The 15,738-nt window shown below is 49.3% G+C and overlaps 7 protein-coding genes across 7 annotated transcripts; 6 read left to right on the top strand and 1 right to left on the bottom strand.

Moving 5' to 3' along the window:
* Positions 1 to 118: 118 nt before the first annotated feature.
* BKA67DRAFT_520882 (S-adenosyl-L-methionine-dependent methyltransferase) lies at positions 119 to 1,483 on the top strand (the record flags this gene model as incomplete). Its single annotated transcript, XM_046098222.1, has 2 exons — positions 119 to 1,003; positions 1,175 to 1,483. The coding sequence occupies 2 exons, from the start codon at positions 119 to 121 to the stop codon at positions 1,481 to 1,483; spliced, it is 1,194 nt and encodes a 397-aa protein (XP_045956214.1).
* Positions 1,484 to 1,564: 81 nt separating this feature from the next.
* Positions 1,565 to 2,314, bottom strand: BKA67DRAFT_660714 (uncharacterized protein; the record flags this gene model as incomplete). Its single annotated transcript, XM_046107673.1, has 2 exons — positions 1,565 to 2,049; positions 2,191 to 2,314. The coding sequence occupies 2 exons, from the start codon at positions 2,312 to 2,314 to the stop codon at positions 1,565 to 1,567; spliced, it is 609 nt and encodes a 202-aa protein (XP_045956213.1).
* A 799-nt stretch (positions 2,315 to 3,113) lies between these two features.
* On the top strand, positions 3,114 to 4,265 carry BKA67DRAFT_537788 (origin recognition complex, subunit 6; the record flags this gene model as incomplete). The annotated part of the gene is made up of 1 exon (XM_046100388.1): positions 3,114 to 4,265. The coding sequence occupies one exon, from the start codon at positions 3,114 to 3,116 to the stop codon at positions 4,263 to 4,265; it is 1,152 nt and encodes a 383-aa protein (XP_045956212.1).
* A 503-nt stretch (positions 4,266 to 4,768) lies between these two features.
* BKA67DRAFT_342131 (uncharacterized protein) lies at positions 4,769 to 6,204 on the top strand. Its single transcript, XM_046096308.1, has 4 exons — positions 4,769 to 4,864; positions 4,921 to 5,409; positions 5,539 to 5,802; positions 5,876 to 6,204. Exons 2-4 carry the CDS (start codon positions 5,215 to 5,217, stop codon positions 6,056 to 6,058), a joined length of 642 nt encoding a protein of 213 aa, XP_045956211.1. The 5' UTR covers positions 4,769 to 4,864; positions 4,921 to 5,214; the 3' UTR covers positions 6,059 to 6,204.
* Positions 6,205 to 6,709: 505 nt separating this feature from the next.
* Positions 6,710 to 7,517, top strand: BKA67DRAFT_572433 (uncharacterized protein; the record flags this gene model as incomplete). The annotated part of the gene is made up of 1 exon (XM_046103281.1): positions 6,710 to 7,517. A coding segment is annotated over one exon (675 nt), but the record flags the coding sequence as incomplete, so codon positions are not given.
* Positions 7,518 to 10,227: 2,710 nt separating this feature from the next.
* Positions 10,228 to 10,614, top strand: BKA67DRAFT_660710 (uncharacterized protein; the record flags this gene model as incomplete). The annotated part of the gene is made up of 1 exon (XM_046107672.1): positions 10,228 to 10,614. The coding sequence occupies one exon, from the start codon at positions 10,228 to 10,230 to the stop codon at positions 10,612 to 10,614; it is 387 nt and encodes a 128-aa protein (XP_045956209.1).
* Positions 10,615 to 13,707: 3,093 nt separating this feature from the next.
* On the top strand, positions 13,708 to 15,585 carry BKA67DRAFT_660709 (uncharacterized protein; the record flags this gene model as incomplete). Its single annotated transcript, XM_046107671.1, has 3 exons — positions 13,708 to 13,952; positions 14,003 to 14,175; positions 14,264 to 15,585. 3 exons carry the CDS (start codon positions 13,708 to 13,710, stop codon positions 15,583 to 15,585), a joined length of 1,740 nt encoding a protein of 579 aa, XP_045956208.1.
* Positions 15,586 to 15,738: the final 153 nt, after the last annotated feature.

Genomic DNA, 15,738 nt, shown 5'->3' with positions numbered 1-15,738 from the left:
CGAGGCTATCTGGTTTGTGGATTCTCCGGATCCGGCGCCGAAGTCGAGCACTGGAGCTCTGCCCCTCATCACCGGTTTTCTCGACCCCACCATTGACCACCTCGTCTCCTGAAAAAACATGGCTCACCCAAGCAAGGCGCGGGATCGGCCAAGTAGACCCAAGAAGGCGAAACCCCCAAATGCCGTCGAGGTCGCCTTGAACACATGGTTCGCATCGCTACCAGAGGGCGTGCTAGCGGACCACAATATCCAGGCACTGGTGGCCCAAGCCCCCAAGGGATGGAGCGTCTACGAGCCCATGGTCCTGCTCCCGGCTGGCTCCTTCACGAGCGAGGCTTGGAGGGCGGTCCTTGAGCACATTCCAAGCGGCGGCGCCGCAGATTTGTGGGAGAGGATTCTAGCCAATATCCCCAAGCCGTCCAGACATGCCAAGCTCACCCACCTAGCAGCGAACGAGGGCATACCGCTGCACAGCGGCGATGGCGCCGAGGAGAACATCCTCCGGAGCCCCATCGGGCTGCGGACCCTGTACGGGGACTTTGGGCCTTCCGCTGTGCTGGATGCTGCGAAGCGCATCACGCCCGAGGACCTTGACAAAGCCTTCTGGGTGTCCACGACGCAGAACGGTATCTACCAGAAATGGGCGCCGCGGTGGACTATGTTCAGCCGCGGGAATGTGAAGGAGAAGGCACGCCTTCTAGATTTTCACAAGCCATCTCCATCACAGAGCCGCGAGAACAGGGTCATGAGCCAGAAGGCGCTGAAGAACAGGTGGGCCGTGGACCTGTACGCGGGCATCGGGTATTTCACCTTCTCGTATGCCAAACTCGGCCTGCACGTTTTGTGTTGGGAGCTGAACCCTTGGAGTGTCGCCGGCCTCAAGCAAGCTGCTTCGCCCAATGGGTTTGACGTTCGGGTAATCGAGGGGGAGGACCTCCAGAATCTCGACATGCGGACAATACTCGCGCAACCGTCACAGATCACCGTCTTTGTCGAGAGCAACGTCAATGCAAAGCGGCGGATTGACCAGCTGCGAAAGCTTGGAGGGGAGCTTGATATGAATGACGACGGCGATCCAGACAGTAACAGCGGCATCAAAACCAAGAGTAGCAATTCGAGCTACAAGTCGAGCGATTCGAGTATGCGCCACTCAGACCTCGTGGAAGAAGATGAGGGCGAGGTCAGAAGCTTGAATACGGTGGAGGTCCTACACATCAACGGTGGGTTCCTACCCACGAGCGAGCCGACGTGGCAGGATGCATGGAATCTTGTGCGAGAGGGTAGAAAGGCGTGGCTACACTTGCACGAGAATGTAGGCGTCAATGATATCGAGAAGAGGAAAGCCGAGATACTGCAGCTTTTTGACGGGTTTTGCACCTCTGAAGGCCTAATGAGACATATAACGGTGGAACACGTTGAGCAAGTCAAGACGTTTGCACCTGGAGTATGGCATTGCGTGTTCGATGTATACATTACGAGGTAATCTGGACACATAAAGGGTCGTCATGTTCATAATACAGCGTCATTGTACAATTCGTCAACCGAGATGTTCCTGAACGAACACTCATCCAGACCTCCTGAACTTGGCTGGGATGTTCTCCTCGACAATCCTCATACGGTTCATTCGCTCGAGTTTCTCCTCGGCCTCCTCCATGAGCTCGTGCTTCTTGAAATGCTCAATGTCTTCGGGGTGAGTCAGATCCTCCAACTTGGTGTTCTCGTCATGGTACTTCTCCCAGTGGTGGATTTCGTACTCGTACTCGTCGTCCCCATGGTGTCCTGGCCCTGTGGCCATATCGGGCAGGGTCTTTCCCTCGTTGATGAAGATAACAAACTCGTCGCGCGTCACGAAGCCTGAACCGTCTCTGTCGAGCAGCGTGAGAATCTGCCGGGAGATCTCAGCCCGGCGCTGTTGTGTAATGTCCTTATTCGAGTCGTCCATCAAGCCGTACGTCCTGAGGATCTCTTCGGGTTCCCATTTGCCGTCGGCATCGTAGTCGTGTAGCAAGAAAAAGGACGAAGCGTCGAACTCGGAGATGTGGTGTTCCTCTAGATGTTGCTGTCAGTTGTGAATTCCACACTCGGGAGGGCCTCTGTCGCCTTGTATGGCAGTGCGCGACTATCGTGACACACACGGGCTGGAACAAAAGGTCGAAGAGGGACAGCCATGGGAGAGGCGAGGCGACATACCGGCCATGTGCTTCGTCATCCAATCCGCGTCGGCAGCCACAATGGGCTTTTGCGATGGGACGTGGTCGCCGTGAGCCAGAGCCCCGCCAACCAGAGCCAGTGTCGTTACAAATATCGAGCGCATCTTCTCGCAGTGTGCCGTATGTATGTGAATGGTCTCACGGGTATGGCCGGCCGGAAGAGTTCTTGGATGTGCACCTCCGCTTCTCTAGCAAGGCGCGAAGTATTGACAAATATCGAATGCCCATCATAAATTCACGACAGGTCTCTTGTTGCATCAAAGATTGGGGGATCTGCCGGCGGTTGCTGCAGGGGGGAACACCGCTAACGAGTCAGGGGTCCTCGGTTGGGATTTAGCACTTCTGGCACTCTGGCACTCTGGCACTCTGGCACTCTCCAACCTTACTTAGCAGGCTTAGTTCTGTAACTCAGGTTAGGCCCATGATTCCGTCGAGACTGCGGCGGAGTTGGGACTTGAGCAACTCTTACGGCGTAACACTTGTTGGGATGCAGAATATCCTCGTCGCCGATATAGCCTGAACGCACCGGATACCGAACCTCCCCGCCCATGCGTCTGAGACAGATAGTAAATACAGCGTTCAAGCAGTAAAGTCTCAGACTGAAGCTCTCGGGTCAATTCATGCATGGGGACAGATAGTAAGAAGGTAACTTGGGGTATTGTGCTGGGGTGACGTCAAGCGACAGGCCTATTCATAGGAGGGCCCAGAACATCCCCAGCGATCAATCAGCTCGCTAAATTTAGCGCTCTCAGGTACAAGTAGAAACAAAAGCCTACTGGCCAGAGCTCCAACAGCTTGAGCTCAAGCTAGACTAAGGCTAATCCATGTGCTAATAGGCACCTTATTTTTGTGAAGCTTCAACGGCTTCCATGTAGAACGAAACAAGCCACAGCAGCAGCAGTCATGTCGCGCTCCGTTGAGCCAACACTGCTCTCCTTGCTCCCTACCCTGCCCTCAGCCGAGTCTTTACCACAACAGCTAGTCAGTCTCTCGGCCAGTCTCCTCGCACAGTCGCGACACAATGCCAGCACACTCAAGGCCGAAGAAGAGGTCGCCCGTCTGTACGCATGCGCCCACATCGCCTGCGAACGCCTGAAGACGACACTCGATCTGCCTCCCATACAGGCCCGGCCCCCCGTGCCCCCGCGCATATACAAGCGGCTATACACCCATCTGGACCACATCCTGCCTGCAAGCTCAGCAGCAAAGAGTGGCAGGATACGCACCCCGAGTGGGAAGGCAAGGGAGGCAGGTTCGGTCTTTGGTAGCGGAAGTGCCCTGAGGACACCACAAAGAGCGACGCCGAGCAAGGAGTCTGCATTGGCACAGTTCAGGTCAAAGGCCGATCATACACCGAGCAAGTCTACAGGCAAGGCCCGCGTCCCATCTACAGCAACAAAGAGTCGCAATGCTTTACCTCCCTGGGCCCCACCAACCATACGGTCTGTCTGCAAGCAGCTCGACTCAGAACGTATAGCCCCGACCGTCCTAGCCGGCTTCCAGACCATTGTTGCACCTCATGGCAAGCGGACCAAGGATTCCTGGGTCAATGAGCATCTTACACCACTACTTGCTGCCGTGTTTTTTCTTGTTACAGTCAGATTCACTGTGCTCGTATCTGGAAAGCCGATCAAAGGAACCCAATTCGCGACTGTGCGAAAAGATGTAGTCCAAGCACTGCGACAGGCCAGGAACGACGTCGACGATAAGGCCGAGGATGAAGAAGTATTCTGGGATGGATGGGCCAACGTCGGCCCCAAGGACGTCGACGAGGCAGCCAAAAAGTTCAACGAGAGTGGATGGCAAGACGAGGAGTGGTTCAAGGGTATTCAAGACCAAATTGGTGCAAGCGCGGATGTGGCCATGGACGACGCTGAGGATCATGCCGCTGGGGCAAAGGCGAAGGTACAACGCGGCGATACCATGTTGCAGGGACGTTGGCTCATGGACGATACAAAAAGACACGAGTACAACCGCTGGAAAGCAGAAATTCTGAAGCGATGTGACGAGGTCCAGAAAGGCGACAGTGCCATGCATGTTAATGCATCTGCTTAGGTTGAGGCGGTCTTTCTGATTGAAGTATTACCAACTTGCTCCGAAGGCTTTCAGAATAACTACTGGTACAATGATTTTTTATTCACCTTAAACCCAACCCTCGACGCTGTATTGCTTCTATAAATAAAGCGCGCCCATGCAGGACTCGAAGGATCAATCTTCATTTCGGAAAAGTGCTGCTACATGCTGCGCCCTCTTGGCGCATGGTGGCTAGGCATTCTGGCACCAGCATGGTACGAAGTAAGTTTTCGGCGAACTCTTCACTGGCAGTCAAGCGATTGTAACAGGGGTTCCGCTGCAATCATAGGAAAACTGTCCAAGCCGTCTCCGTAACAATGACTAATAAGTCGTAGAATGATTCAGCCTAGGAACCCCCCTCAACGCTCTTATGGTCGACAGTTCCAGTTTTCCTATTCAGGAATGCCAACCTATAGTAGTTAGTCTAGCAGGAAGAAACACACTGGCGCAGTTTGAACAACAATACCTCGCTGTAGCGCGGCCAGCCACACTCTGTATAGTGGAGACACGGCTATAGTGCCAGAGTGCTGTTGGGTAGGCAGGCCCCTGCCTCAGTCCCAACGTTGTACATACATAGTAAGGTCAGAGGACAAGCATCACGCATTGACTGGGGCAAAGTGAAGATCAACAGGCGTAGGATCAAGGCTGAGTCACAGACAAGATTCCGAGCGTCGACATTCATAAAGACGGCTATTCCCTACGGTCTATGTCCTGGTCGATCGACCCATTAGAACTTTTATTTACTGTGCCGCAAACAGACAGCAAATCGCAGGAACAAGGCGGCCACTTTGTGGTTTCGAGTCACGTCATACAGAAAAACCAGATCACATTTGTCGCGGCATAGAAGCTGCCTGAAATATTTCCTGCTCATCTTACCTGCTCATCATACCTGCTCAGGCATTATTTGATCCCGCTCTCGTATACGACGACAATGTGGAAATCCAAATCAGACCATGCTGGAAATGCCCAGCAAGATAGAGACATCATTCCACCAGATATTGAAGACCCTCCGCCCCAACGCCAAGCTCATTTCAATGCGGCAACGCCGAGTGCAAATTTCCCACAACAACTGCCCCCTCGCCCAGAGCCATCTCGTCGGCAAGGGCTCTGTCCAGATGCTAGATTCGTAAGCCAATATTACATTGCCTCTCGTCACGACACCTCGGTGGTATCCTGAAATCATACGATCACGCAGGAGATTTTTTTCACCAACTCTCTATGATTCCGAATATGAATACCTGTTAACGATCTCTAGTGCTGGCCCTTCAGTTGGGATTCGTGGACTCTCAATACAAATGGCGATACACCCCTCCTTCTACGTCGACTCTGCATGTGGATTACGCTAGGCGTGAGAGTATTCAACTACGTCCTCGCCTTCATTTTCCAGTTGTTCGGCTTCCATATCGCATCCATGATTGTTGGTATCATCCTAGGCGTCTTGTCGTTCTTCTTCATTGCGTATTGTCTTTCAGGAATTGGCAACGTACAAGGATCACGGAGAGTTTTGGGTATCAGTGCAGTAAGTTTTCCCGGCCATTCTAGAGGCAACTGAGTCGAATCAAGACACGGATTGTTGATGCTGACAGAAATAGAATCGATGGCACTACGATGTTTTTCTGCTAGGGTCAGCGCTCATCCACATCATGCTTATTCCTATCCTGTTCAAGTACAGGTCACAGGTCGCGTATGATGTGACTTGGTACGGAATGTGGATACTCATATTTGGTACATGGTGGACAACTACATGGGTACCAGAACAGACGAGCTATGTCTGATTTATCGAGCTCGGTGTAAGTGTCCGGCTTCTCGGCCGTACTATATCGATATTGAGAAGGGTGTCCGGAAGCAGTAACTTGGATCGGGGAAGTTTTGAATGGATGATGATAATCGTGACCGGAAAAATGCTCGCAAGGACTCTCCATGACGACGATTAGACTACGATCAGGATTGATTTGCAGAGCAGAATCTCTCGTACGGCGACGCTGGCAATAGCTCCAGCTCTACGATACCGCTGATCCACTTCGATTACGACCTTGTCTTTTATACTCTGCCGGCATTAGATGACGAATGGTATTCCCGTCTTACCTCATCCGGCCGGGACTGGGCACATCATTTATTAGACACAAATGTGACGATGATGAGCTCATAATTGTGACGAGAGCTCTTCGTGAGCCCAGCGCGTACTCCTCGAGAACCGTCTTGAGCCATACGGTGGTTCCAGTGCAACCACCACCTTGGCTTCTCCACGTGCGCATTGGCTTTTTAGTTCTCATAGTGCACAACAATGACATAGCTCCTTGATGTATCCATGAACTCAACACTCTCTGGACGACGTAATGTGGTCATTACCCCACACTTAGCTCTTTCATTTCTGTAGTATCATAATTATAAACATGTGATCAGTAATGCCTTTGAGAAGTCTGGCACAGTTTCCGATGCAGTTTCCGATGCAGTTTCCGATGCAGCTTCCAAATAAACTATCGGTCAAAAACACAACTCGAGCGCATTGCTCAATCTTCAGATACAAACCATCAACATGTCTACAGGCGGCGGCACAGGCTATGTATACCCCATCCAAATCACCGATATATGTTTCCTTCAAGCTAACCAATCCGCACCGCCAGACCCCGGAACAAGTCCACAGCCATGACAGATCCCTGCTGGACAAGATCAAGGACGCTGTGAAGCCCAGCAAGCACTCGAAATCGTCCTCCTCCTCAACGGGCGCGGCGGCGGCGAGCGAGTCGCGGCCCGTAGAGCAGGGCCACGGCCTCGGAGGCGGCAGCGCCGGTGGCGAGGCGTACACGAGCAGCAGCCGCGAGAACGTGCAGGGCCGGCCGCAGGAGGGCCTCGCCGGCGCGGCCCCGACCCACGACCAGAACACCATGCCGGCCGGCACGGGGCTGCGCCACCAGGGCCAGGACACGAGCGGCGGCGTCACGGATGCGCTCAAGTCCGGCAGCGGCGCTGGTGCGCACAGCACGACCGGCCAGGCCGTCCGGGAGATGACAGACAGTGCTGGCAGCTCGGCGCCGACTACCAGCAAGAAGCTCAGCGGTGGGTTGGGAAGCGATCCGGGCAGTGCGGCTTTCGGACGCTGAAGCAACGGAGGTTGGAAGAGTTGCGATGTGAGAATATTATGATTTGAGGTAAGACTGGTAGAGAAAGTGCTGGAAAGCCGTGTAAAATATCACAACTTCTTGAGTAGCTATTACTAGGTCCCTTTATCTCTCGTGAAGTTTTCTTTGATGTGGTAATCTCGCCAGTACGAAGGTCGTGGCTTCAGGCCTGTTTATTTGTGAGTAGCTTCATCAGTCGCTGTAACACGTACATATACAAACGAGCCAGTGATCACCATTATGGCAACATCGCTCTCCGAATCATGGATGGGCTACTCCTAAGTCAACTGCATCGCTCTGCAAGTATTGCCGCGCTGGTGGTTACTTATGTACTACATCTATGTCTTAAGTAATATAATGAATTTGTATTGTTTAGTTGCAAGAATAGTTAGACATACTCCTTGATTTATTCTTGCTTTGTAAATGTATTGTTTCCTCTGCGGGTGGAACAGATCGTTAAGTGGGCTTGAGAACTGTGTTGTCGCGATAGCTTCTGCAGAAACACTAGGTATACTCTCCTGAGCGTTGACAAAGAAGCCACTAACCTATCGAATGTACTATTCTCACTGCAGACAGAATAATTGAAATTCCTAAGTGGGCTGCTAATCCCCTCGCTTTCCGGACCTCTACATATGCTTAAGCTCCTATACTTGAACTCCGGCCCCTGAGCTCCACTGACCCCTGAGCTTGAATTTCTTGAGCTTCTACTTATAAGATACAACGTATAAATCATAAGCCCTGAGCTTAACATCTCTCTTCCGCTTGATCTTCCTTCCCTGACTTCGGATTACCCCGGAATGTACTATTTCTTTCCAGTAGAAGCAATGATGAATGTCGACACCTGAATCAGCGAATGTACAAGTCGAGAGTCCGGACAGCTCCTTTCGGAGCCACTAGACACACCTGAGCAAAATATTCACTAAGTGACAGTAGTTTAAATTTCACGTTCCATGTAACAGCCGTCCTGTACTTGACCTTCTCACCAAATGTATTGTTCTTTCGGTGAAGGGAATGATCAATTTTATTCAGCGAGCTAGAGAATCGCCAATGTCGGCTATAGACTAAAACGCTGGTTCATTGGGGATACATCTTTTCCGGAACACTTCTTATACTTGAATCTTAGCCACAGGTCTATTATAAATGTCATACCACTTGAAATACATCGATGAGGTAGTTAGCTGTCTTCCTTTACATGATCTACTCCTTCAAATGTTGTGATTTCTCGGCACATGGAACAAATCAGAGTCGAAAAGTGGGCTTGACAGCCAAAGGCGGATTCCATCTGTGATGAATTGTTTCTTGGTCACTCTATATTTGAGTTATAACTCTTGAGCTTCAATGGATTACCCCCCACTCGGCGATTCCCTGACTTCATTTACCCATTCAGATGTACTGGTGTCTTGGTATCGGGGTTTATCTGCTTGAAGCGGAACGACAAAGTCCAAACCAAAGGAATCGGGTGGACGAGATCATCTTAGAGAATTTTCGAAGAGGAAAGGAATGGATGAAAGATAGGTTTCAGGTCTAAATGTCGGGACAACATTAGGCGATAAATTATTACGCATCAGCAACAATTTGGCTTCTTCTATGCATCTTGCAAGCTAGCCACGTCATATGACCCCTGGGAGTTTGCCGCAAATCTGTTGACATAGACCTCACACCGACGTTAGAATCGAATCAATCAATCAATAGTGTCTTAGTGTAGGGAATGAGTTGAAACTGCCAAGTTGGCTATAATATGCAAGGTTAAATCAATTGTGATGGCTTGTTTAGACCATTTTGTCTGCTTGAGTCGTAGTCCATGAATTATGAAATCGATGAGTTGGGTGAGAATTACTAAGTGGACTGTGAGAACGCAAGATTGAAAAACTCGTCCGGAATACTTTACATACCTCTGCTTTCATCCCATGAGCTACCACAGCTCATTTGGAGATTCTCATCCCACCTATCGATTTTACGCAGGTAGTTGCTTTCCTCGACGACATTCGACCCACCGCCTGCGGAGATATCTCTAAACTCACTTGTGATGGCTTCTTCTCGAACACCGTTAATGCCTGAGCTCCAACCTCTGAGTTCTCTCCCTCAAGTTACTGCATATCAATCACAGAATCATCAAACGAGCTGAAGAGCAAAAGGTTGACCTACCCAAGCGTGTTTCGGAACACCAAAAACACCCGACCTTCAACTTTTGAATCGTGTCATCACCAGGTTGGCAAGAGAGTGAAAGGTTAATGAAATATACCTGAGCCCAACTCCTGATACTGCATCGTCAAGTGGGCTATGGGAATAACCTATCCCAGAACATAAAAGATTCTCGAGCTATAACCACATAGATTGACAAATCGTCGAGGAGATTTCAAAGTCGCTACGTGATGATAAAGTGAATGCTTCACAACATACTCGAGCTCCAACACTTTGGCTTCAACAATGAATAAAGAATCGCTAAGTGGGCTGTGGAAAAGACTTGTTTCGGAGCACGAAATATTCCTGAGGCTCAAGCCATGAATTAGGCTATAAAGTGATTGTTTATAACATACCTGTGCTGCAACCTTTGGGCTTGAACAGCTAAGCTACTCCTTGCTAACATTGTATTAGCGAGTGCCCTCCTCAACTACTTTCCCCCAGCCAGTTTATGGCTGTTCCGTTCTCAGTTGTGATAGCTACTCTCCCGAATTATTATATATCTGGATTCCGCTCCCAAAACTCCAACCTTTTCCAACATCCAACCACTCAACCACTAAACTACTCTCGTTACAACCTCCAACGCATCACAAGACCATACAAATCCACAAAAGGCACGAAAAAGGCACGATAATTTCTACAATATGTCAGTCCACCTTCGACCCCAAAAGAAGTATGGCCGCGTCATCGCCGCTGATGAACGCGTGACCGCCCGACTTCCAACCTGCAAGGGATGGGGCCTTCTTTCTCGAGTGCAAAAGCAAACGATCAGGTTGGAGATTAGATCTCACATCAGCGCCTACATGTACGTTATTCTGCTTTTCGCACTCCTAGCATACACAAACACTGACTCTGACGACCTATCCAGCGATGAGATCATCGACGATCTCGCTGTGGGCACAAAGCTCGACTACGAGGAGCTCGCAGAGGACGCCATCCGCACAGTCTTCGAGAAGAACTTGGACATTTTTAGTGTCAAGGACGAGCAAGGAAACATGGCTGACGACAGCTTGGTCGTGGAGCTGATGTGAACACGGAGGACACGGGACGCGGCCACGATCGAAATCATACAATCAGCCCATCACCAATGACTTCAAGATGTTCCGATATCTAAAGATGGTCTCTCGGCCATGGGGATTTCTTTGGGCTTGTTTCGAGCAAGATATGAGAATTGCACCTAATTCTGGAACTGCGAGCCACGATGGCCGCTGATAGCTTCGGCTCCGGCTTGGACCCTTCGTAAAGAATGGAGAACAATCTGGGAGACATAATATAGAACTTTGGACATTGCTCTGGATGACTTGAAGATCGTGATGTTTTTGTGATGATTAACTTAGGGTCGTGGCCAATACCACTCCAAGCCACAACATGGTTGAGTGTTATTTCTCGGTGGGAATGGATGTCAAGAATTTCCGTTTGGCATGGATGCTATCATGGAGAACATCATCTAGGGCATTTTGAACGACTTCCTGGAACCTCCTCGAAATTAAATGTGCCCTTCTATGTCAAATTGAGAGTATATGGATTACCTCAGGTTGTCAATTGTGCTATCTCTGCCAGACTGCCTGTGTAGCAAAATACGCGATGGAAACGCAATATGGACGGTGATAAAAGGGCAAGTCTATCGATCGAGTGTGATGTTGCTATTGAGGAAAAGAGCTATCCTCTGTTTCGCTGTTGGCTAGCCAGAGTGTTGGACTGCAAACGGGTTACTACTACCGAGTTTTTGCCGTTCAACATACAGCGGTTGGCCCAGGTGGATACCTAAGGCATTTGTTGATATGCCTTCGTTGTTTTGCAATATTAGCAAAATGTTGAGTTTCTGGTGGATCATCATGACTTATGTGTGAGTTGATTAGTTAAATTCATTCAGCCTGGAGGTAATGGTTGTTGATTGGCCGTTATAACCTCTCAAGGTGTATGAAACGTATCTAGCTTTTCACTATATCATACAAAATTAATGAAGAACAAAAGCTAACCCTTGCCTTTTTGCATGCAATTCTAAGTCTCACGGTTGCGATTGTTCGATTGTCCGCGTGTCTTTTGTCCCTGCTTATGACAGTTTGTTTGGTTATGGTACGAAGGGATGCTTTCGTTTGTTGGTCTCTGTTAGACGCTAGTCTATATTAGGACTGTGGGGTAATAGTATAACCTTAGATACCTGTCAGTCCCCGCTACGGCGATGAGGCATGAACAGATCAGCTTGAGACATGTACGGCTTAGCTTTTAGTTGATCACCATAATGAATGTCCCGTTTGCTCCAACCACTCCGATCAAATCATAATTTATCACGGCTTTGAACGGGACGTATCGGTCCTTTGTGGCCATGGAGTCGCCTGTGGTTTTGATGTTTGTTTTTTTACCATTTACCTATTTTGTGCCTTTCTCTTCTTTTATTGCCCGCCACTGGGTTTCAAAATCTTCAGAACATAAAAGACTATTCGTCAGGGCCCATCCCCTGGAACATATCCTACCGCTCATTCTCCCTCAAGCAGCCATGAGTAGAGGTATATCAGATCATCAAACCGGCTCCTTGTGAGAGCCCCTGATTACGACGCGTGACGGACCTCTGATCTGATATATATCAAACTGATACCTCCATTCAACCGAACCCCAGTGCTCCTTTCTCTTTACATGTCTGTATATGAACTATATAGTTTATGAGTACTGAAAGGTTACAGATTCGAGGACTTCGTCAGGAGCACGTCCGAGTTACATTCAACTTCAACTGCAAAGGTCGATACACAAGGAGCAATACCAATATAGTTGAAAGAAGGATGCGGTAATTATCATGGTAGCTATGCAGCAGAGGATCGTCGCCGTCTTCCTAGAGGATTGCCATCCATTTGCATAATTAACTAGCTAGAGAGCGCCAGGCTGGGCGGTTTTGAACCCTGGATCACGATATGCCTGTCAAGCATTCTCGAAAAAGCACTCGGCACAAGCACCTCAGAATTCTCACATCGAAAATGGAAAGCAAACAACATTTTGTGGAAGGCTTATAAACGAACTGACATGGACACGAGGTAAAGGCTATTCTACCTGATGGCCGCGACTCCCCACTGACCCGCTGTTGGGGACACTGCCCCGTTGTACATCGAATGATTGGCCGCTTGCCGGAAAGAGTTCTCGACGAGTTACACTCATGTCAAAATCGAATGTAGCCATCTATACAAGTTGTTAGATATGCCGATTGATCTAATTATATAGGATCATGTTTGAGTCGTTATGTGTTAGCAACATTCTTCGTAATGGCGCGATGTGGCCCTCATGGAGCACGTTTCACAACGACGCCACGACTGGTCTCGTTGTTCCGGCTTTAGACTAGGTTAACCTTAGTCTAGTCTAGGTTAGTTGATAGGTAAAGATACAGCGATGTGCCGTGCCAGCGCTCAGCGAGAAATGTCTGTTGCCGCTGAATACGTCGCTTTGGTGACTAGAACTGAGGTGCGACGAATACTTTGCCCTTGGGAGATTGCAAAATGAGACACTAGCTCGGAAGATAGAAATATCTTGTGACTGAAGAGTAAGCATCTAGAGAGTTTGTTTCACATGCACCATGATGATCAAGCCTACCTTTCTGGCTTTCGCAAGGTTCAGATCGGTGGCTGTTGGGGGTTTCCTTAAACAGACGAGCTAGGAGGCACTCTCCAATGACAGCGCTTACCCGATGTATGGTACCCGATTCTGGCTTACTGTGAGTTACCACACACGTAATCAGCATTTCGCCAATCATGCGGCAGGATTCCAAACAGCCGCATTCGGTGCAACAACGGGCTGTGAACCAATTAGTGTAAGCATATTGGGGGTTGCGGACGCATGATTGTGACAAACGGAGAGCGCATATATACTTCTCCTAAAAGTTCGTTGGGATGGCAAATAAAAAAAATAAAAGTACATCGCAACTCTCCGAGATCTGGCAGTCATTGGCGTGTTCACGTTTTTCTATCGGTTTCGTTCACAATGCGGAACGTTCACGCAAAACAGAAACGAGAACATGAAAGTATAGTCTGGTGGATTCCAGAAATTGCGTGGTGCTGCATTTCTGTAGCATGTGTGATTGGTGAGTCTTCCAGAAGCACGACCTCGACCATCAGTTGACTGGATGGAAAGGAATCGTGACCATGCTTCAAAGCTTCGATGGTCAAGAACCACCAAGATGGGTTGATGGCATCACTCTAAATACCTTCATTGCCTTCCTCGCATCACTCGCAAAACTGGCCCTGATGATCCCCGTCATTGAAAGTCTCGGCCAACTGAAATGGATATGGTTTGCATCCAAGCCTCGCGCCCTTGATGACTTCCAACTGTTTGATCAGGCCAGCAGAGGTGGACTTGGCTGTATCAAGTTATTAATCAAGCTCAAAGGGTTAGCAGCTGAACCCATCAACAAAGTACGAGGTCCTAATACGAATTCAGGCCTTTAGGATGCTTGGGTGCCCTTATTACTTTGAGTGGCTTCTTTACCTCAACGCTGACTCAGTTGATGGTTACATACTACTCAGATCTGAGCAGGAGTCCGGTGAGCCAGAATGCCACTGCCATGAGAGCAACGACTTTCTCAAGATGGAATGGAACGGATCTCGTGATTGGTAGGATGACTTCTCTTTTTAAAATGGCCGGTATTGCGAGCCGGTCACGAATGGTAACGTTGGATGAACTACAGCTAATCGGCAACAGGAGCAAATGACACACTGATGCTACAACAGGCCGTTATCAGCAACGTGTATCTCCCAACCACACAGTTAACGCCTGTCATTGTTCCGAGGTGTGCAGCCGGCAACTGCAAATGGGATTCTTTCGGTACCTTGGCGATCTGTAGTCAGGTAGTCAATCTCACAGCTCAAGGCAATGAGACATTACTGGCCAGCCTTGGCAAACAGACTGTCTCTATGCTTGATCTATTCCATCGCCAATCGTTAATAGCGTTGAAAGCAACAACTAACACAACGGCTCAAGAGGGGACATCGTCTATTGTATGGCCGCTTGCCATTGCTGAACTAGAATCTCCTTCTGGCGCCTTGGATATCTCGTTAACAAATGTTGCACTGGCTGACATGTTCGTTGCCTTTCCGAAAGATTTCATCGATATCACATCTGTTACAAACAGCACCATGCTAGAAGGGTTTGAGTTCTTCGAGTTCCTGTTCCATTGGTGCATACCAGCATTGGACGTCCAGGTGACCGATGGAATTTCCAAAACCAAGGTATTGGCCACTTCTACAAAGATCGCGTCGCCCAACCCGCCCCATTCATTAAACAGAAAATGGTCACCCGACTTCGCGGACTGCGCAGCACCGATGGCTTGCAACTACACTCTCCAGGGCGAAACAGTCGTACTGGCACCGTCAGGTACAATTTCTGCTGGTGAGCGGTCAATCGAGTACGCAATAGACGTGAACACTGCTCTAGCGGCTTCGGGCTTCATTGGCTCTCATCTAGCAGGAGGTACCTTGACTGAGCCTGGCGATACGATCATTTTCGAGAACGGCAACATCGCATATCCGCTGTCGGTCGCGCTTTTCGGAAGCGTAGAGCCACAATCACTTCCCCCAGAAGTACAGCTGCAAAACATGCAAACCATTACCAGTAATATAGCGACGGGAATCACCAACATGATACGAGAAATCGGCACAACCTTTCCAGACTCAAAGGGGCCTGCGCTCGGTTATGTTTATGCACAGGAACAGTTCGTGCGTATCCACTGGAAGTGGGTCGTGCTCATCGCAACGCAGCTGGTTCTTGCGTCCGCATTCCTGACCGCGACAATCATAATGACGAAGCGGGCTCGCATTCAGATCTTGAAAAACTCGACGTTGCCGATGATGCTAGCTTTGAACGAAGCAGATAAATCGGAGTTCAATGAGATACACGGTATACACACACTCAACGACAAGGCAAAGCTGATGAGGGTGAAGCTTGAGCGTTGTGTTGGTGGCGTAGGTTTGTGGTTAGGACTAGCGAAGGACGACTCGTCGTACAAGGGCAGCCCAGCATTCTAAGTCCGTTTAGAAACGTGAAGGCTATGCACTACGCCTTGACTTGATTCGTTTAACATTATAAGTATAATTTCAATTCAGTACTTAATTATATATACCTGATCGAGGTTATATACTAATGATCTATTCAATAGTTGATTCCTCAACTTAGACCTT

The sequence above is a fragment of the Truncatella angustata genome (genome assembly GCF_020726525.1).
Source record: "Truncatella angustata strain MPI-SDFR-AT-0073 chromosome Unknown BKA67scaffold_6, whole genome shotgun sequence".
NCBI classification, from domain to species: domain Eukaryota; kingdom Fungi; phylum Ascomycota; class Sordariomycetes; order Amphisphaeriales; family Sporocadaceae; genus Truncatella; species Truncatella angustata.
The sequence above is the reverse complement of the archived record's forward strand: the minus strand, read 5'-3'. Positions and strand labels throughout refer to the sequence as shown.